Genomic DNA, 20,996 nt, shown 5'->3' with positions numbered 1-20,996 from the left:
ATCAATTGTCTTTTTCAATAAACCACTGATTTACTTTCGTGGTAACATTGCATGACCAGAATAATGGAACTATCAAAACGATGATGTGATTTCAGTTCGCGTGGCAGCACAGTGGATGGGTGGTTAGCGCGCAGCTCCGCAGTACAGAGGTTCAGGGTTGCATTTCATGGCTGGCACTTTCTTTTTATGCATTTTATGGATGTTGCGACTTCCAATGTGACTTTTTTCTCCATTATGAATTTAATGGTACTCCGGTACAACTTTTTTCCCTTCTTAATTGCGCTTTTTAATTTTAGTACTACTACAGTGTGATTTAAAGACCAGAAAATAAGGCAGCTTGTAAATATCCTGGAACCAAAACTAGTCCCATATCTCCCATGAGAAGGACTCAACATGTGAGGCAATTTTTCACTCGAATGAACTTTTTTTCTTTTTCCTTAATTTACATTTCACAAAACCTGTTAAAAAATGGATCAATTAATTTAACAACACGAATGACAATGCTAGAAATAGCAGAATTTCATCGGTTGGCGATGGCGCTGATGGGTCCTGGAGAGGCCCTGAGGATGTTGGGCACGAAAAGAAGTCCGGCAGCCCTTTCGATGCTTTCGATGGGGACCAGGAAACGCTCCAAGGGGGTTTTCTCATCTACCGGCTCGTTGGGGAAAACGTATGAGCGCAATTCCACCCCGCTGCCGCCACCACGCTCCAAGATCAACACCTGCGACACACAAGTACCAAAAAAAGTCACAATAAACCTCCCAAATTTAAAACTACATCTTATATCATGGTGTGTGGAACCAAATACACTGTGTGAAAATTCTAAGTAAAAAAAAATAGGAAAAGGGTCATAAAATACAACAGCAATGTAAACTATGCCCCCTGTATATGGCATGGATGTTCAAAGAAAATGAAATTGCCATGAAGACTAGAAAACTAAGCTAATTAGCAAAGGCTTTCCAAACCGCCTGGTAAAACAGAATAGTCTATAGCAAGGGTCGGGAATCTATGGCTCGCAAGCCGTATACAGCTCTTTTCATAGATATATATATGGTTCGGAGATAAAATTATACTCATGCAAATCTCATCTGTAGTGTCCCAATTTCGATGAGCGCAGAGGCGAGTCTGTGCATGCATACCTGACGTAGCGCTAACAGCATCCAGTATGGAAAGAGCATACTCCCCACTACAGTTTCCAGTCAAGGTGTCACACCATCAGACCCTGTTTTGACTGTAAGTCACTAATAATTCATTTATATGGAAGCTCATTGAACAATTTAGGTTCGCTGTTGACACATTTTATGATGAAAACTCACAGAATAAAATGTAAACAGCCAGAAACGCCAGCCAAGAACGCAATTTAATTGAATGGGCAGAGCTATGCACACAGCGAATTTCTCTCTGCCCAGCGCTGTCTGCACTGAAGGTAAATGCATCAGTATCCTCGTTTGCAGTAGTTTGTGACAATTTTACAAAAGAACTCTGCTTGCACCCTGTTTTGAAACTTTTATTCATGGAAAACATGAAGGTCAAAATGAGCCTCAGCGATCCTTTAACAGTTTGAAGTTTATAAAGTGTTGTATTTGTTGCTCAGGCGTTATTCTTATTTCATAAATGTTATCAAATCATCTAATGTTACACAGATCACTGGCTGCACCCTGCCCAGCCTGGAGGACATTGCCAGCTTTTTGCAGCGGGATTTGAGGCAGAAGACAGTAACTCTCACCAATGCTTGTGCCATATCTGCGCATTTGTAACGAAGACAAAAAAAAAACTAAGACAGCTTCATTTATCATTTATAATGTTGAGTTGGTGGTGTGTTTGACCACCTCGCTTTATCCAAAGAAAAGACTTGTCTCAATTTAGATGTGGCTTGGGAAACGGTAAAAAATACACCCCGTCGCCCAGCCTCTCAGGATACCTTGTATCAGATTTGCATGTACCCCATGCACTCCGTTTGAACGTTTTAAAGTTAAAAAATGTAAGAAAAAAACAAAAAAAACTAATAAAAACCGACCAACTGCAATGCAATTACCATCTTGCCTAATTTAACAGTATGTTTTTATCATCATTTGTTGTTACCGTGGTTCCGGAGGTAATACATGGTATTAATTTTCATTCATAATTTTGGATTTCTCTATTTTGTAAATCCGTTTTTTCATGGTATACTGTATTGGTATCGTTTTTTTTTTCTAGAGATACATCAAAATAACTCAAATAGGCAAAAATGATCTACTAGAAGAGCAAAAAATTTTCTCTATGTTCTAACATTCCAATTTTTTAGTAAAAGAAGAACATTAAAATCAGCATTGGTATCTGCAAGAGTTTTACTTTATTTTACCTATTGTTTTCTTTTTTGCAGCACAATCTTAAACAGCATCAAAAACAAAGAATCTTGGTCAACAATACAAAAAAAATTAAAAATATCAAGATCTGTGAATAGGGCTACCAAAATAGCGAAAAACCCAGACTTTAAACCTGGGGTTATGGAGGTAGGGTTTCAAAAATGGGCCCAAAAAGGACTGATGTTGATTACCCAAGTATTGGAAGCACAGGCAATGAAATCATTCGAACAACTCCAACAAGAATTTGACCTACCCAGAAATGATTTTTACAAATATTTGCAACTAAGGCACTACCTCCAGAAACACGAGGAATGGGGGAAAATATGTAAGGAGCCAACTAAGGTAGAGGAATTATTAATATCATATACAAAAGGACAATCAATAAAGGGGGTTATATCAAAACTATATAAAGCCCTGAGAATGGATCTCAGTAATGAGGACATGGCAGTTAAGGAAAAATGGGAACAAGAAACTAATGTAGCGATAAAAGACAACGAATGGGAAAAAACATTGAAAGAGGGACACAAAATAACCAACAGCCTGACATGGAGGGAGTTTGAATGGAAAGTAAAAATGTGATTCTTCTATACACCCTCTATCACTTCAAAATATAAAAATACCTCAAATCTATGTTGGCGTAACTGTGGGGGGGTCGGAGACTTTACGCATATTTTCTGGAATTGCCCTGTAATATTAAATTTTTGGAGAAGTATCCAGAGAGAAATAAAATTAATTACTGGCTGGGAGTTGCGGTTGAACCCAAAGGCTTACATAATAGGAATTTTGCCAGAAGAATTACTATCTGGTCACAGAAATATATACTAAGGGTAATGCTTCTGGTAGCAAAGAAAATGATCACAGTGTCCTGGCTGAAACCACAACCTCCTGACATAAAACAATGGAGAGACAAATTAAAGCAAATGTACATTATGGAAAAAATCACTGCAAGACTTCAACTGAAACTTGACCAATTCGAGAAAAGATGGAAGCCTATCACACAAATTTTACTTGATGTCTAAACACCTCCCCCTATTTATTATGTTTTTTTTTTTTTTTTTTTTTTTTTGGGTGTATATTTTTATTTATTATTTTTTTATATATTTCTTTTTGTATGGATGTATTGTATGAACATTTATTCTTCTTTTCTATTAATAGTATTTTTTCTTCTTTATTGTTCCTTCTGTTATTTATGAGTGTGTCAAGTGTATATATTTTGTGTTGATGTAAGATGGTGAAACAAACCTCTGTCAAAATTGGTGTGAGAAATAAAAAGTTAAAAAAAAAAAAAAAAAAAGAATCTATTTTTTATGAAATCACTTTTCCTAAACAAAATCACAAGCAGAAAATTACCATATAAAAAGAAGAAAAGTTATCTTCTGCTACCTAGTGATACAGATAAGTGTAACGGTTACATAGCTGATCAAAGGAAAAATCAAATATACTGTATAATGGCGTACTTTTTTTGAAAAGATCAAATTGAGCAATATTCCGCGGCACACTAGACAAAGTCTCACGGCACTCAAGTGTGCCCCGACAAAAAACCACTGCTGTAAACAGTACTTTGCCGACTGGAGTGCAACCAGGCCTATACAAATAAACATGACTTGACCTGACTAAACCCTAATTTCGTTCTAGCAGCACAATGACAATAAAGGTGATCCTGATTCTGAGATGTGCCACAAAATCTCCATTACAATGTTTTTTTTCCTTAACAAAATAGAAATACCTTGAAAAAGTGTGTTGGCACGGCAACGTGGTTCCTGCCCACTACGGGATAGCGTACGTAAAGTTTGCCATCTGCTTCCTGCCTGCAAGACATGAAAGAGGGCGTGGCTTTTGTGGTGGGGTGGGCAGGGTTTATCTTCGACTCACCTGGGCAGGTAAAGCGGGCCGGTACACACGTAGACGTTAGCGTAGCGTTTAGTGAGCGAGCGGCACATCTTCTCAAGGTTGTTCCATGCGTTCTGGTTCAGGTGGGGGTTCTGTTCGCAAAACAGTTATAGAGCAGGCCTTCTATTATTATTATTTAATTATGTTTTATCTGTGGTTTCAATGCATTTTAAAAACCACATTTTAAATTTTCAATGTCTTTTCTTCTATGTTTTAACTGTAATAGTGTGTTTTCCTCTTTGCCATTTCTGTAAAGCACTTTGAATTGCCTTGTGTATGAATTGTGCTATACAAATAAACTTGCCTTGCCTTGCCTTAAACAAACACAATCATGATCTTGATAGCATTAGCAAGTAGAAGCCACATTTCTAGCTTTAGTAGTTTGTGGAATTAACATTAGGTGCAAGGTTATTTAAAAAAAAAATGATGCTGGCAGCTAAAGCGAAGTTAGCCACCAAAGCGATACTATTTGTAACTATGGAAAAACCCTATTTCCACAATGCTACCATCAGAAGTTACAGTCTGTGACACTGGAATTAGGTTCTGAATTACTTGAGTGTCATCTGCATAGCAATGGAAACTAATATACTTGTGGATTATATCACCTAGCGGAAGCATATAGATACTGAAAAGGCGAGGACCAAGTATTAAGCCCTGTGGAACGCCACAGGTAACACTAAAAAGGCTCAGAGCTCATATTACTATATATCCTGCACAATGCATCCTATCTAAGAGGTCGGATCGAAGCAATGAGAAACCAATCCATATTTCCAGCCCCTTCTCAAGTCATCTTCAATTTCCTCAAGCTGGGGTTTTTGAGGGTTTTTTTGCCCCATTGTAGGTTTCAGATCAGGGGTTTGCTGTAATGGTGGTCTGTGCAGCCCTTTGAGATTTTTTTTTGGGGATTAAGGGCTATACAAATAAACATGACTTGACTTAGCTATTTTCTACTGCAGGTAGCAACCATGTCCAAGATTGTCGCATTAGTAGTTACTGTCTGTGACACGGACATTAGCTTCTATATTATTTAACATTAACCGCTTAAGTAATGCTAGCAGCTAAAGCTAAATTTGCTTTACAAATAAATCAATTTGATTTGATATAAGCAAGCCACCAAATCAATACTTTTTTAATGAGGCTAGAAACCATGTCTACAATGCAAGCAATAGTAATTACTATATGGGACACTGGCACTAACTTCTAAGTTATTTAGCATATTTTTTTTAAGTGATGCTAGCTGCAGAATAGAAGCTAGCCACCAAAGTGTTTCTATTCGCTAATGCTGCTTCAACCATGTCCACAATGCTAGCATAAGCAGATAAGCATGTCAGACTGCCATTACTTTAATCACTAAGCATGAATTGCTAAAGAGAGGCTAGTGGTTAAAACAAGCCTTAGCTTCTACAGTGGCTTGCAAAACTATTTGGCCCCCTTGAACTTTGTGACCTTTTGCCACATCTAAGTGATGCAAACAGCAACCATGTCCACATAGCTAGCATAAGTGGTCAAAGTCTGTGACACGGGCCAAAAAAGAAACACCTGAGGGGCCACGTTGGTGAGGTAGAAGGTGTCGTCCATTGCCTTCTGACTCCACTTGTGATTGGCCGCCGCCGCCATGTGACCTCGGTCCAGGCCACTCCCCTTGAAGTCGGAGTTGGTGGCGCGGTGGAACTCGTGCACGCTGACCAAAAACAAAAGCTAGTTTTCAAACGGTCTTTTTAATGTCTTTAAAAAAGACTTTCACTTTAAACAGGATGAAGATATTTTAGACGAAACTTTGGCGTCTTTTTAACATCTTTTTGAATATGTCAAGAAGACGCTCTTTCAACCTTCACTTATCAACTGACTAAAATCGGTCAAGTAAAAACTTTGGCATCTTTGGAACAATATCGGACGTCTTGAAAAGCATTATTTCAACCGAATAAAGACAGTTTTTTTAAACTGAGCCCTAGTGTTTTTTAAATTTCTTTCCAAAGTTTATTAGGCGGAACATTGCCATCATTTTACCATCTATTGAACGTCTTAAAAGAGGTGTTTGGGTGTTATTTTAGATGTTTAGAAAAATGTGTTTTTTCCACTGAAGAAAACCTTTATCGACTGAATCTCGGTGTCTTTTTTAACCTCTAGAAAAAGCTTGCTTTCAACCGATTAATGATGTTTTAGGAAGGAAGATTGGCATATTTTTAATGTCTGTAAAAAGACAATTTGACTTTACTTTTCAGCAAATAAACACAGTTATTTTGAAAGTCTTATAGAATCATAAAATAAATGCACCACAGATAGCTAGGAATAATGAATTACCCAATAGTAAATAATTTTTTTTAATCACAAACACAAATTTTCTTTATTGGATGCCAAGTTGAACAGAATGACGTCATGTCCTCTATGGACAGAAACGGGAGTTTTTGCTGGGTTTATTACTACAACACCAGAGAAACCTCTGTCACGTCTTTGAGGAATTCAGAAGGCATTTGATAGAGTAAGACAAGCCACCTTGTGGACCACTATGCGGAAGTACAACGTGGGCCAGAAACTAGTTCAGACCATTGAACAACTGTATGCCAATGCCAGTAGTGCAGTACTGATCAATGGTACCATTGGAACGTGCTTTCAAGCCCCAGTCTGTGGGAGACAAGGCTGCATTCTCTCTCCAACTTTATTCAACATCTTCCTAAAGAGGATTGTGACAGAAGCTTTGGTCCGACATAAGGGTACAGTCGGCATTGGGGGACAAAACATCGCTAACCTCCATTTTGCTGATGATAGTGCTGGACTAGAAGAAGAACAGGAACTCCGATCTAGTCAATTGCCTGGACAGAGCATTAACCCAGTACGGGGTGGAAATCAGCCCAGAAGGTAATGGCCCACAGCCCCCAAGGTATCACCACAAACATCACCATCTGGTGAAGTTATATTTGTTCAGCCCTTGATTACAAAAAGTCTCAACAGGCTGCACAGACCTTCTTTACACCATCCCTTGCTCTGAAAAACCTACATGAGGGCTAGGAAACACTCAAAGATCTCAGCATGAGGAAAATGAAGAAACCTTGAGTGGGGGCCGCACATGAGGTAATCCCTCATCCAGGTTTACCAGAACCACCAAGTTCATGAACAAGTCACCAAATTTACATATCTTGGAGCTGTCATATCATAAGAGGGGACAGACCCAGAAAACATGGCCAGGATAGCTAAAACCACAGGCGCACTTGTCAAACTTAAACCCATCTGAGGGACAAGAATATAAGAGTGAAATTTTAAGATCAGTGCACATCACCATTATAGGGCACATCGGACTCTACGGAGAACTGTTCTCAACCAGATGAAAACTTCAGTAGTATGATCATGTCACAAGATCTTTAGCACTAGCCAAGATAATTCTCCAGGGCACAGTCCAAGGGGGCAAAAAGAAGTGAGTCCACGACATCAAGGAATGGACTGCTGCCGACATTGCCACAACCCAAACGCTGGCCGGGAACTGTCAACAGTAAAGAAAACTGTCCAGAGTTGCGTCCTCAGTGGAGCCCTGATGACCCAGACGCTTAAAGGACCCATCCACCGTGATATTCTTAGGAATTACAAGGCACTCTTACCTGTCGTCCTCCTTAAAGTCGCAGAACTTCCGGTCTGCCGAACCAAGCAGCGTATCCTGGCCGAGCTTCTCGAAGACCCAAGCCGGCGTCCTGGTTCGGGGGTCGTAGGAAGTGACGTACGACTCTCTGGTCCGGACATTGGACAGCGACGGGAAGCCGTACTTCATCACCGCCGTGCCGCCCATGGGACGGCCCGGTTGCTGCCATGGCTGAAAAACGTTTAGATAGTGATGGGTCTTACGCAAACCAAACAGCTCTATGAGCCGGCTCTTTGAAGCGAAAGACAACTGGCTCCCAATGAATAAGGAGCCGGCTCCCTTCAAAACACTCTCTTTCTCTCGCTCTTTCTCTCCCATTCTCTCTTTTTCCTTCTTTAACCTTCTCTATCTTTTCCAAACGCTCTTACTTTATTTGTTTCCATCCTTTCTCTATTTTCCCTACCCCCTTTTCTCTCTAAATCTCACTCTTTTTCTATCTCTCTCCTTACTGTTTTCCCTCTCTTTCTTTGTCTACTGCTCTTTTTATTTTTCTCTCTTCATAAATCTATGTTTTCTCTCATTCTCTTTGCTTTTTTAATTCTTTTTTGCTCTTTCTATTTTTATCCTTCCCTCTATAATTCTTTCTAGTTATCTCTCGTCTCTTTCTTACTCGTTTTTGTCCTCCCTCCAGTTATCACTTTTATTTTTCTCTTACTCACTTTATCTTTTCCTGTTTTTCTTTCTTTTCTGTCTTTATTTCTCTCTTGCTATTTTATCACTTCTTTTCAAGTCATTTTTATTTGTACAGCCCTTTTTCCCCTCCTGTTCTCTTTCTTGAAGGCACTTGTAAATGTTTAAATGAGGTAACAGTACATTGTATATCAAAACAATAAAGGCTATTGCAATATAGTAGAATAATACACTTTTTTAAAGTATTCAATTTGGAGCATAATGTTTCATAATTATGGGTAATATACCATTAAAACACAAAAAAGCTAAAGAATCGTCTAGGAGCCAGAAGAGCCGGCTCAATTCAGCGAGCCGAGCCGATAGAGCCGCTTCTCTAAAAAGAGGCCAAATCTCCATCATTGGTTTCGGAACCAAAAGTTGACGACCGGCGGATGTGACGTAGCAATCGGCAACCTACCGTCAATTCGGAGGAGGCGAGAACACTCGGGACCGGGACCAGCGGTGCTGTGGCCAGTGGGCCAGCCACCAGATGCCGTTCGCCGGCCCGGGACCCCCACAAATAGCTCGCCGTGGCGCCCAGCGCCGCCCCAAGGGACAAGGTCGTCCAGGTGCGCCGCCACTCTCGCATGGTTCCGGTGCTGCTGTGGTCGTGTTATGATGATGTCATTTTCCCTAGTCGCGCTCTGATGACGTCTGGTGGTCGCACGAATGCGATTTGCAAGCCAACTTTTAATATATTGAGAGGAAGAAACTTTTCTCATTTTGAATGAAGTAAAATTATGCAACTGGGTATTTAAGGTCATCTTGGAATTGAAAGATTTAATTATCCAGAGGGGGGGGACTTATTTTTGCAATCAAAATTTTGCTAATATAAAGCAATAAATTCATTATTACCTGTTGTTTACAATTGTTTTGTAATTCCTATGTTTTGTGTTTTTTGTGTGTGTTTTTTTGAACATTGCATCATTACAAACAAATATTGACACGAGACATACACAACAATACAAAATTGACAATGTTTCAAGGGAAAATACATCCTGCAAAATGACTGAAATATAAAATAATTATCAAACATGAATCATTGTCATGTAAGGTAATATTTCACTGTAAGTGCCTTGTGAGATCTGCGCATGCGCGCGCCTGATCTGTACATTGAGTCTGCGTAAAAGGTTTATTCATATTTCAAAATCAATTAGGACATGTTTTACTCTACACATGGAGTAGATAAAAAATGTTGCTAACATTTTGAAAAGAGAGGTTTTTTTTTTTTGTGTGGATACAAAATTGGCCATTGATAAAACGAAATTTATTTACTTTTTAATAGTTCTGGTTTTGTATTCACTCCCTATGTCATCGAGCAAATATAAAAATGTTTTGAAATATTCGCAGCAAAAAAAGAATCTCATTTGATTTTCTGCACTTGTGGGTTCGTGGTTTGAGGTGCCCTTATACAGTTGAAAGTTGAATATTTTCTCTATTAAATATGTGTTAACAATGTCCAACCGAGTTCAAAGAGTTCTTATTCTTTAGTTTCTATTGTTCTTGTCTGCCCGACTTAAATTTTTTGGGGCCTTTTTCGGGGCGGCACAACTCCCCGAAAAATGAAAAAACGAGAGTTTATCCGAGCTTGCTTAGAAATCCACGCAAATTATGTGTTACCCTGCTGCCATTTCCTGGCTTAAAGTACGGATTGCAGCCTCAAGTTTTCAAATGGTCCACGTCCTTAATTAAACTTTTGCTCATCAAACGGTGCACGTTTTCTTATTCAGTAAAATACACAAATCGTAACCCAAATCATTTCATTTTTACATTGTTTTATCATTTCTAGTTTTTACATTGAGTATCATGAGCAGCTCCTTTTTAAATGCAATCTATTACTAATGATATGTATAATGTGGATGCCATTTTCTACAAGAAGTTGCTTAACATTTGGTTTGTTTTCCCTAATAATACACTCTGTATTTCCAAATATCCCCAAAATGCTTAAAGACCAAAAATAACATTATATTTACACACATTTGTATTATTTAGATATGTGGAAGAGTTCTTTATTATTACTTATTATCACTTATTTTAAGCTCAATGATGACAAATTGTTTTTTGTTTTGTTTTTTTAAACAGCCATAAGAATCAGTTGTCGGTTTTATAACAAACTTTTAAACCGTTTTTTTTTTTTCATTTTCATGACTACCATAAATATGAAAACAATGCACCAGCAAGATACAAAACAATCATGTTGAATTAATTCATTGAAAAAAATTTTAAAAAAAAAATGAAAAAAAGTAGTTAGTTACTTTGAGGTACAACACATTTTAGAACGCATTTTTTGCGGTATATTCACTTATTTATTTGTAATGCTTTATTGAGCAATAAAATAATAAAGCAGAATACATAACCGTACAAAAAATCTTACAACAATTTTGCGTAAACAATACACTCAAACTGTACAACACACCAAAATACAAAAACACACAGAATACTGTATAAGAAAATTTGCCTGGGGGGGGATAGAATGTTACATAAAAATAACAAAATGTTTGCTAATATTATTGGTTTTAATGGCTTTCTGGTTCTGGGAAAGCTCTATGAATAGCAAGTGGTAGATTCATTTCACATCTGAAGACAATGAAAGAGATTTTTCTAGCAGTTGATTTGCTTCTGTAGAACGTCGCTATAATGATAAGATTGACAAGAAAGGTTTCTTTTGGCTTAAACTTATACGTCTCTGGGTCAAATATTTTAAGTACAATATCTTTCCAAAATAGACCCATTGTCAATATCATTAGCCATAAAATGACAGATTTTAGAAAACAACTTTTTTACCTTGGGGCGGAGCCAAAATAAATGTGTTTAAGTCACATGAAAGATTAATCTTTTTGTTAAACCATTTTGCAATACTGTATGCACTTTGGGGGGTTAAATCCCGTGAATTTTATTTAATCAAATTTCTCTCATTTTGTTTCTTAATAAATAGCAATTGGGTAACAACCAGACTTCTGACATACGAAATGGACACATTAACCCAGGGGTGCCCAAAGCGGGCCAGATTTGATAAGCTAAAAATGTGTAAAGGGCTGACCGTTTTGTCTGGCATTCTTTAAACATCCATCCATCCATTATCTGCACGGCTTATCCTCAGTAGGGTCGTGGGGGCGCTGGAGCCCATCCCAGCTATCTTCGGTCAGTGGGCAGGGGACACCCTGATCTGGTTGCCAGCCAGGCGCAGGACACACAAGGACTGTCAAGTCACTCACTTATTCACACCTAGGGACAATTTGAACCGGCCAATTAACCTGAAATGCATGTCTTTGGAATGTGGTTGGAAACCGGAGTGCCCGGAGGAAACCCACACAGGCACGGGGAGAACATGCAAACTCTGCACAGGAAGGCCGGTAGCTGGATTTGATCCCACAACCTCAGAAATGTGCAGCCTACGCGCTAACCACTCAGCTGTCGTGCCGCCCAATTCTTTTAACAGTCTTTAACTAATTTACCCTCCTTGAAAAGTTTGCAGTGCTTAGCGATCAACATTGTAAAATCTTAACTCGCCTTTGTAGCATTTTCTTTTGACCGCAGGGTCTTGCCAAAAAAGCACTGCTGTGCCACTAAAACAGCTTCCAGTTGCTTCACCTTTACACAGGGTATGTTTCCAGTTAGCTTTTTGTAGTCAGCAGGTTTTGTCTGGCAATGCCTCTTGATATTATATTCACAGCCAGAGTATCTTGTTTTGGATTTTGGTTAAAAAAAATACTCGACTCGTCCTGGAAGCGGCGGCCCTCACAGTCAACTTTCCTTTTATTTTTTACAGTCTCTATGTCAAAAATGCGATGGGCTAAAATTCTCACAGAAAGCCAAGGTCAAGGTGGTCAAAGGGCCTCTGCCACAACAAATTTATGTTTTACTGCAGTCAGCATTATTTGTGAGCCATATATTATTAATTTTATGACAGTGGACGCGGACCAGTAAACATTTGATCACTGGCCGTAACTGTCTCCTGGGCCAGATTTTGGACATGCTTGCATTAACCTTTTTACACAGTGATCTAATAAGTCCCTAGGAACACATCTTAATGGCTCAGTCGCCTCGCAGAATGATGACGTACCTTGGCCTGCGCCCGTTATTGCACCAAAGAAACACAGTGTGGTTTTGTTGTTCATTCTTCACAACCGAATCTTCTTGTTCCAATTACTGTAGTTGATTAATCCACAAAAATAACAAAAAAAATCGCTGTCTTGCATCAGAAGGCCGCGCCAGTCGCCACAATCATAAAAAGAGGTAGGAGGAGGCGGGGTTCTGTCGTCATTTTCGAGGCGCCGCTTTTGTCGTCGTCAAGGCAACCCTCTGCCTTGTTGCAAATGCGCCGTTCGCAGTACGTTCCTGCGTTTGTAAATAACACATCAACCGGAAACGAGCATAAGGCAAAATCCCGGTATTTCCCCTTTTCATTCCATTTCTTTGGTAAGGGCAAGTCAGTATTCCTAACCTATCAACTTGACTCAAGGTATTATTCTGTTGAGAAAGGTATTTTCTCGCAAGCTCTCAAAATAACTTACCAAATTATATTATCAGTGTGGTGACATATAATTAGTCCTGTATATTTCCTCTTACAATTTCTTCTAGCAGGTCGGTAACAACAAACGGGTGTGGCTAGGTAGAAGCTAGGGTGCCTCCATCCTCACTTGCTAAAACTGGACTTGTGTTCTTAACTAGTCCACCTGACGCTTTGTGGAGAATTCAGACTTTCTTACCCTTATCGTGAATGTGATTTTCTAGGGTAAAGGGTGAGATTGAAGGAAAGGGGGAGTAATGGGACTGAGCCTAAAGCCCCGCTCAAAAGGCCATTACATTATTTGGTCCCAATAGATATGGAAAATTGGATATGGTACGGTGGAGCCATTTGAGTTGCTAGCTAGCAGTTCTCACCTTCAAACTTGTTGGCGCACTGGCAGCGCAGAAAGTCGGCACACGTGCCTCCGTTCTGGCATGGCCGATCCTGGTCGCACACGTTAGCTGGACATTCGGCACGTTAGTTTGTTAGTTTGCCAGATCCTTGTCCTGCCCTTGCTACCTACCTTTGCAGCCAGCCCCGCCCCCTCTCCAGGTGTATCCGGATAGGCACTGGTTACAGCGCCTACCAGTGGTGCCTTCCTTGCATGGACATGCCCCTGTCGCAGCGCAGTTCTGCGACCAACTGCCTTCCAGGTCACACTCACATTCTGATGAATACAAAAACAACTTTTGAGTTTTGGACTCCCCAAGAATCTATTTTTTTCGAAATCTTGTTCTACTTATTTTTGGCCTCGTAGTATTTTAATTTCAATGGTTAACATCCTATTGCTTCTCCCTGTAGCATAACTACAAGCCTTGGGAACCATTGGCCAATATATACCATACAAAAACTACAGTATTGTATCACAGACTCACGTAATCTTTACATGAGAATCTGAACTGAACAACGAGGGAGGCGTTGTGGGACGTAGTCCCACTAATGTCAGCATCTCAAGGAAACCCTGATACAAACCAATGGCAGACCATACAATGCCCACGAAAAGCAGACAGGCGGAGACATAACTTGTCATAAGCACAAACATTGTAAAGTTTGAATTTTATAGATTTTTGTCAGTGCAAAAAAAATGTATAACTAAGGTTCGAAAGCATTTTTATGTTACGCCATAAAGTCAAAATGTCGTTTGATTGGGTCGCTGATTCCTGGGGTCACCTGTGTGCATAATGTTTGCATTCTGTACATATTTGTGCCCAGTCACTTTGGTACAGTACTGACCTAGACAAACGTCCTCGTGTTCAATTGGCAGGAGTTCGTTGCGATAGTATCCGAGTCGGCAGTGCTGGCATTGGTGCCCCCTGGTGTTGTGTTTGCAGCTGACGCAGGTGACCACGTTCAGGAAGTCCATGAAGCTGCAGCGGTTGGAGTGTCCGTTGCACTCGCACTCTGGCGTGCGACACAATATCGATGCTGACACATTTGTATGCAACAATGCTATCGATGCTAATTTGAGTCAACACATCTGTGTGCATCGCAACAATGCTTTTATTGTAAACAGGTTTTTCTGCAGGGCAAACCTCTCCACTGGTAATGCCTCATACACTGCGCTTCACACTGCACTGAGCCCCCTGGAGGATGTGAGGAGCTATGTCAGGGTGTTCTTCCTAAACTTCAGCTTTGCATCAACACTATCCTGGTGGAGACATTTTCCCACCCAGGGCTCTCCTCCTACTTTTGCTGCTTAATTATGTTTGTTTTTTATACTGCAGGGAGGCGCTAAATAATACAAACTGTCACTTCAAATGAGAAAAGGAAAAAGAATGATAGGACAAACATCCAAATATTTACAAGGTAGTGCCTGTTCACGGTTCACAGATCACATCATAGGGACACCACTTCCTGTGGGGTGCACTAGGGTACAGCCTGATGGCGCCCATCCCTCTCCAGGCCGTTTTTTGGGGTAGGGGCTTGCCCCCCACATGAAACAGATAGCACTGGTTACCACGCTCACCGGTAGCAGTCGTGCCTGTAGACTGGCATGGATTGTAAGTGCTTGAGAACAATAGTGCAATTATAAAAGAGCAATGTATACTTCTATGTCATTGCAGATACACAGTAGGTAGGCCATCCACTGACAATGCTATAAACACTGCACTTCGTACTGCATTGAGCTACTTGGAGCGCCAGAGGACCTCTGTCAGACTGCTCTACCTGGACTTTTCAGCATTCAGCCCACCCATAGGACTATTCCCCTCCTTTTGCTGCTGGATTATGGACTATATTTTCTAACCACACACTTTTAAAATGGAAAGTCATCAGCACAGCCCAGAAAATCATGGGTTGCCCTTTACCCAGTTTGGAGGACATTGTTGGCACACAATACGGCAGGAAAGCCACCAAAATGTTTTTAGTGAAGTTTACACTCCAGGCAATCACGGGTTTTTGTATTTTTAGGGAAGTCAGAGACCAACTCCGAGGCTGGACAAGTCCATCCTACCTTGGAAGGTGACGTAAGCAATCTTGGAAAGTTGGCTGCTGGTCCCACCTCTGGGAATCAAAATCTTCTGAGTGGCTTTCCGGCAAAACAAGAAAACACTCAGCAAAAACATATCATCAGCTAAAGCCAAACGCTAAAACTGGGGATAGTGATGATCAAGTACCCTTTTTCTCATAGTCTTTTTCCTCTTTCTCTTCTTTTGTGTACTTCTCTTTCTTTCTTTTTTGTGCATTGTCTTCCCCATCCTCTTTCTTCTCTTTTTCCTTTGAACTTTCCTCTGTGGAAAGAAGTTTCCATTTTTGTTTACATTTCTACAAATTCAACTGAAGGATATCTTGCTATCTATTTAGCCATCTTCATATCTTGCTATTTATTTCATGGTATGTAGCCGTTTTACATGATACTACTGCTTATATACAATATAGATGTATCATTTATCTATCTATCTATCTATCTATCTATCTATCTATCTATCTATCTATCTATCTATCTATCTATCTATCTATCTATCTATCTATCTATCTATCTATCTATCTATCTATCTATCTATCTATCTATCTATCTATCTATCTATCTATCTATCTATCTGTCTCTTTGTCTCTCTGTCTCTCTGTCTGTCTGTCTGTCCTTTTTCACCTTTATCCTTGGTTTTGTCCTCTTTATTCTCTTGGTAAGACTCTCTTTGCTTCGTCTCCAAAGAAGCCTCCTCTGTTTTTTTGGTTACCCTGTCAGGAGAAGTAGGTCTTGACTCCCCCCGTGAAATTATTGGCATGGAATCCTCAGACTCTGGTTCAGGTTCTGCTGTTTGGCCTGATTGGGAACCTACACGACGCTCAACTGACTTTGATCCAGAGTCCAGATTGGAAGGTTTTGTTTCAGGAGGTATTTCAGGTACAGTTGCATCCAGATCAAAGGGATTCAGTCCAGGATCTTTCTTGGAATCTTCTGTTCCAGTAAGGGAATCTGGTGGAGTGGTATCCTTCGACTTTAAATCCAAACCTGATTCTGACTTGAAAAGTTGTGTTCCAGGTCCTGTATCAGGCTTAGTGTCTTCCTGAGATGTTAAATCCAATCCAGAATCATTTTTAGAGTCTTCAAGACGCTTACCAGACTGAGAGGTATCCTGACCAGTTAACTCAAACCCAGAATTGGGTTTGAAATTTTCTGTTTCAGGACCTATACCGGGCTGAGTAATATCCTGTGCCGTTAAATCCAACCCAGAATTACTTTTAGAAACTTCTGTTCCAGGACGCTCACCAGACAAATTGCTTTGCTGATCCTCTGACTGCAATCCAGAATTTCTTTTTGAATTTTCTGTTCTAGGACGTGTGTCAAGTTTATAGGTATCCTCTGTTGTTAAACTAAATTCAGAATCGGGTCTGTAATCTGTTGCAAACGTGGATTTGGGTACAGTGGCATCCTTATCTGTTAAATCAAATCTAGGATTTAGAGTGACAACTCCTAGGTTTGTGGTTTCAGGATCTAGAGGGCCTAATTGGATTTCTGGATTTGAAGTTTCTGATTTAGGTAGAATACCAGGTCCAGTGGAATCCTGGATGACTGAATCAAATCCAGAACTGGCACTAAAATTTTCTGTTCCAGGTGTTGATATAGAGTCAGGGAAATCTGGACTGGGTGTATCTAATCCAGAATTCAGACTGGAATCTTCTCTACCTGGTGCGATGAAATCCTGATCTTCCGGAAAAGGGAACGTAAAGTCCACAGGGGCAAAGTCTCCAATCGCCTCTGACCAATCTGATGATGTAATTCCCCCAATTTTTAAAGGGGGTACATCGGGAAGTGCGGTTCCCAGTCCAGGAAGAACTACTTGGGAAGATTCAACCAAAACAGGAGTCAGTTTCGAGGGATCATCTGGAGGAAATCCATCAGAAGATTTTGCACCAGGGGAAGATTTCGACAGAAATGTTTTGGTCTGTGTTATATCAGTTTGTGCTACATCCACCGGTGTTGGTTCAGGGAAAATTGAATCTGATGGTGCAATTTGTTCTGGACTTTCTTGTTCAAAGGGCATTCCATCCTCTCGAGAAGGTTGGTTGGCAAGCAGTGGATAGCTAATCGTGGCTGACTTTGTTTCTTGAAGGACATCGGTGAACCCTACATCCAGGGTAATTACCTCGAGAAGGTTTTTTGAGGGGAAGGGTCCATCAGATGAGGGTAGATCAGAAGGTCTTCCAGTAAAAATTCCATCAAGAGTAGACAAAACATTTTGGGGGGAAAAATAAAATTCATCAGATGCTTCAGTGGAAAGCAGGTCATTAGGAGGTGATCCTTTGGAAGGGAGTCCATTTGAGGTTTCTTGTGTCAGTACAGGAACTCCAGGAAGAGAGGAAGTTGGAGAACGTAATTCTTTGGGAGGAAGTCCATCAGAGGTTCTAGTTGTCAGTCCAGGAACTTCGTTAGTCGTGTATGTCCAAGTAGGCCACTTTTCGGGAGAAAATCCGTTAGAGGGTTCTGGTGTCATTCCCGGAACTCGATCAGAAGAGGGAGTCTGAAGAGGTGGAGTATCTCCTGAAATCTCCTGTCCAATAGATGGAATTATTTCTAACAGCGGGGAGCTTGAGCTCGAAGATGAAAAGCTGCTGGTTGATGTCCACGAAGGGTCTGTCTTGTCGAGAGACGGAGTATCTGGGTTGGAAAGAAACACCTGAGGGTCAGTGTTGATTTTTTTTTAGTTTGCATTTGCTATTTTTGTACCGTGACTTGCTTTCAGACCGGTAAACCTAAACCCAATAAAGTGCACAGATTTGAGATTGAAGGGACAGACTTAAGGTAACTAACTTGTTGTTGCTGGTTCCATCGCTTCACCTAAAAAAGCAAAAATGTTGGATTAAAAAGGAGAAGTCCTTTTGGCAGAAATGTGTGCATAAATGAATGTGACACACAAGCGTTGGCAGCGCCGCTGGGCAGTGGCAGGAAGCTTCCCGGCATCCAGTCGCGGGACTGGAATCCGAGGGCGCAGCCCTGGCAGTCTTGTCCGCCTGTGTTGTGTTGACAGTCGCACATCAGCGTGGCATCTCGTAGCGAACACTGAGATGCGTGAAGGTTGCATTGACACCTTGAACACACAGAGATACACAGGTTGCTTTGTCCAATTGCAGTCATCTCTTTCTTTGCCAGCACCTCGGATCCAACCCCTTGGCTGTGCCGTAAGTCAAAAAAAGGCCAAAGCTAGCTGTATAGTGCGATTGACAATGCACCTGGCAGGGACGTCGATGTTGGAGATGGCATAGAAGTACTTGAGGAGGTTGTCCTTCTGTACGTAGGTCCCACCCAATGCCGGTCGCAGGAGTCTAAGACGAAGGTCACTAAATGTGAAGAAATCCCGCAGGGCCTTGCTGTTCTGCATGCGTGTGAACAAGGCGCCCATGTCCAGGAGCTTGGGGCCTGCCAAGACTCGTAAGCGGGCCCCTGCCTCAAACACCAGCGTCTTCTCCTCCTTGTGGTTAGAGGTTGCTTGTTAGCAATAGCAGGCTACTCATTCTCTTTTACAATGTGTTCATTATAAAAGCAGGCAATGAAGCCTGAGAGTCAGACTGTGATGACTGTGCCAAAAACTGTGATTGTGTATGGCAGCCTGGCAGGTGTGGCCAACCAGGTTCTCGAGACCTACATGTCCTAGAGGATTTTTTTCTTCTCCAACTCAGGTGATAAAAATCATCAGCTCGCTAGCAAACTGTCCGGTAGCTTGGAAACGATCCTCGTGATTGTATTGGTGCAGAAATTTCATGAACATGCCAGACATGCAGCTCTCGAGGACGTGGTTGGTCACCCCTAGTTTATGGAAATGTCACCTTTGCTCCCAACCATCTGGAGTACTGTTCGGTGCAGATGACCCTGGTCACGTTGCTGGGTGCCAGGTCAGACACCCGCTTGGGCGGCATGCCGAATGTCTCCATGCAGTCATCGGCGTAGAACTGGTATGGCTGCCACGTCAACCCTGATTCAGGCAGCACCACAATTCACAGACTCAGTGCCAGTACATACCAAACATCATTTGGTGTCTCACCTTTGTCCATTGACTTTTCAAGGACCATGCTGGTAGGGCGCCCGTATTCGAAGCTGACCACCAGGTCGTCTACTAACTCCAGGCTTTTGTTCCAAGACAGGGTGATGTTGGCCAGTAGTGGTTCTGGAAACTTGGACCAGGTGACCGTCTGCCAATAGGTGATCAGCCCACCTCTTTCCCTGTCTCCCATCAGTTGAGGTGGGTGTGATAGGTCTGGACTGGAAGCGTCGCACTCGTCGCTGCACAAGTATGGATTTTCCTAGATAGTGACACAGGAAAGTCTCTCAGTGTGAGAACCAGAAGATGTCAATATCGAGTGACAACTAACACCCCATATAGGTTCAAAAACAGTAAAAAAAAAAAAAAAAAAACACGCTGAGGAAACAAACCAGAGTGCAGAAACGTTGAGGGGGGTTTCCACATGTGACACCAGGCGGATCCACTCGTATCTGCATGCTTTCCTTCATGTTGGCATCCGGCGGCTGACAGGCGGACCACTCCCATCCTGACCCTACTTCTCTGAGACAGGCGTCAAATTGACATTGGCTGGACGTCACCAAGAGGAGCAGGAGCGGGAGAGCCTTGAGGCGATCCATGTACTGGTCCTCCGAAGAGTTCTGAGGTCCTCAGGCGCCGGAGGGTTCCGTCACTTGTCATGGCCTTGGGGACCTACCTGTCAGTGGGCTCGCTTGGTGCTCACCTGCTGTTTTGTTGTGACGGCCGAGAGTTGTGCCATCTGTCAGCCGATAGCTATCAACGTGGACCTGAACTTGCAGGTAGACCTGGTCTGGGTCGGCAAGACACAAAACAGATGGACGACTGATGGAGATTCTACAGCTGGAAGAAATCAACCAGTCCCACAAGGGGGCACAACAACTGCACTCACCTTTGCCTTTCGGGCCCTGGCCTTGATTTTCCTTTTTTTCTCCCAGTTTCTTTCCCTTCTTCTTCTGGGAAGCAGCTATGCAGCTCTTCTTCTAATCTCCTTCTGTCTCATCCTCTTTAGACACTCATGAGGGTGTGCTACTTTCATACTAGCCCTGCCTACTTAGACCTTAGACCTTTAACTGACTGACTGAATTAGCTGCCTAATGGTATTTAAGATTACTGTAACTGAAGCTAAGGCTTTTTCCCAATACTTTATTGTACAAAACCTAACAAAGGTATGATTGCTTGAGTTGAACTTTTCTTCATGTTCCACATTTTAATAGAATGTAACAATGAAAGGACAATATTCATTTTTGGTTTGTTTGTGAATTGCAGTAGTTTAAATCATGTTTTTCTAACTCTACCCATGGTCGACTGGAGGTTATTTTATATTTTATTGTTAAATTACACGTTGAAGTAAGCAAAACAGTGGCATTAGTTTTAAAAAAATCAGAAGGACATACCGAAACAAAAATGTGAGCAAATTTAAATTTCAACAGTCTGTAAGGAATGTAGCAAATGCAGACACTCGCAGTTCTTTCATTTTT

General features: G+C 41.3%; 2 protein-coding genes across 3 annotated transcripts; both read right to left on the bottom strand.

Annotated features, from left to right (window-relative positions):
- Positions 1-400: 400 nt before the first annotated feature.
- On the bottom strand, positions 401-9,183 carry endog (endonuclease G). The gene is made up of 6 exons (XM_088335675.1): positions 8,951-9,183; positions 7,826-8,034; positions 5,775-5,916; positions 4,218-4,327; positions 4,072-4,153; positions 401-721 (listed from the first exon to the last, which is right to left on the bottom strand). The coding sequence occupies exons 1-6, from the start codon at positions 9,119-9,121 to the stop codon at positions 521-523; spliced, it is 915 nt and encodes a 304-aa protein (XP_088191801.1). The 5' UTR covers positions 9,122-9,183; the 3' UTR covers positions 401-520.
- Positions 9,184-10,829: 1,646 nt separating this feature from the next.
- Positions 10,830-20,490, bottom strand: LOC148365184 (netrin-G2-like). 2 transcript variants are annotated; one of them, XM_088335663.1, is made up of 14 exons: positions 20,408-20,490; positions 19,911-20,308; positions 19,522-19,780; positions 19,307-19,452; positions 18,713-18,951; positions 18,398-18,570; positions 18,294-18,320; positions 16,131-18,140; positions 15,658-15,771; positions 15,495-15,569; positions 14,276-14,443; positions 13,566-13,709; positions 13,417-13,503; positions 10,830-12,870 (listed from the first exon to the last, which is right to left on the bottom strand). In XM_088335663.1, exons 2-14 carry the CDS (start codon positions 20,115-20,117, stop codon positions 12,731-12,733), a joined length of 3,789 nt encoding a protein of 1,262 aa, XP_088191789.1. In that variant the 5' UTR covers positions 20,118-20,308; positions 20,408-20,490; the 3' UTR covers positions 10,830-12,730. The 2 variants fall into 2 exon arrangements, with proteins under 2 accessions (XP_088191789.1, XP_088191790.1); XM_088335664.1 differs by having other exon boundaries at positions 17,169-18,140.
- Positions 20,491-20,996: the final 506 nt, after the last annotated feature.

The sequence above is a fragment of the Urocampus carinirostris genome, chromosome 5, assembly GCF_059441175.1.
Source record: "Urocampus carinirostris isolate Australia breed hairy pipefish chromosome 5, RoL_Ucar_1.0, whole genome shotgun sequence".
NCBI lineage: Eukaryota > Metazoa > Chordata > Actinopteri > Syngnathiformes > Syngnathidae > Urocampus > Urocampus carinirostris.
This window is presented reverse-complemented; position numbering and strand designations above follow the sequence as displayed.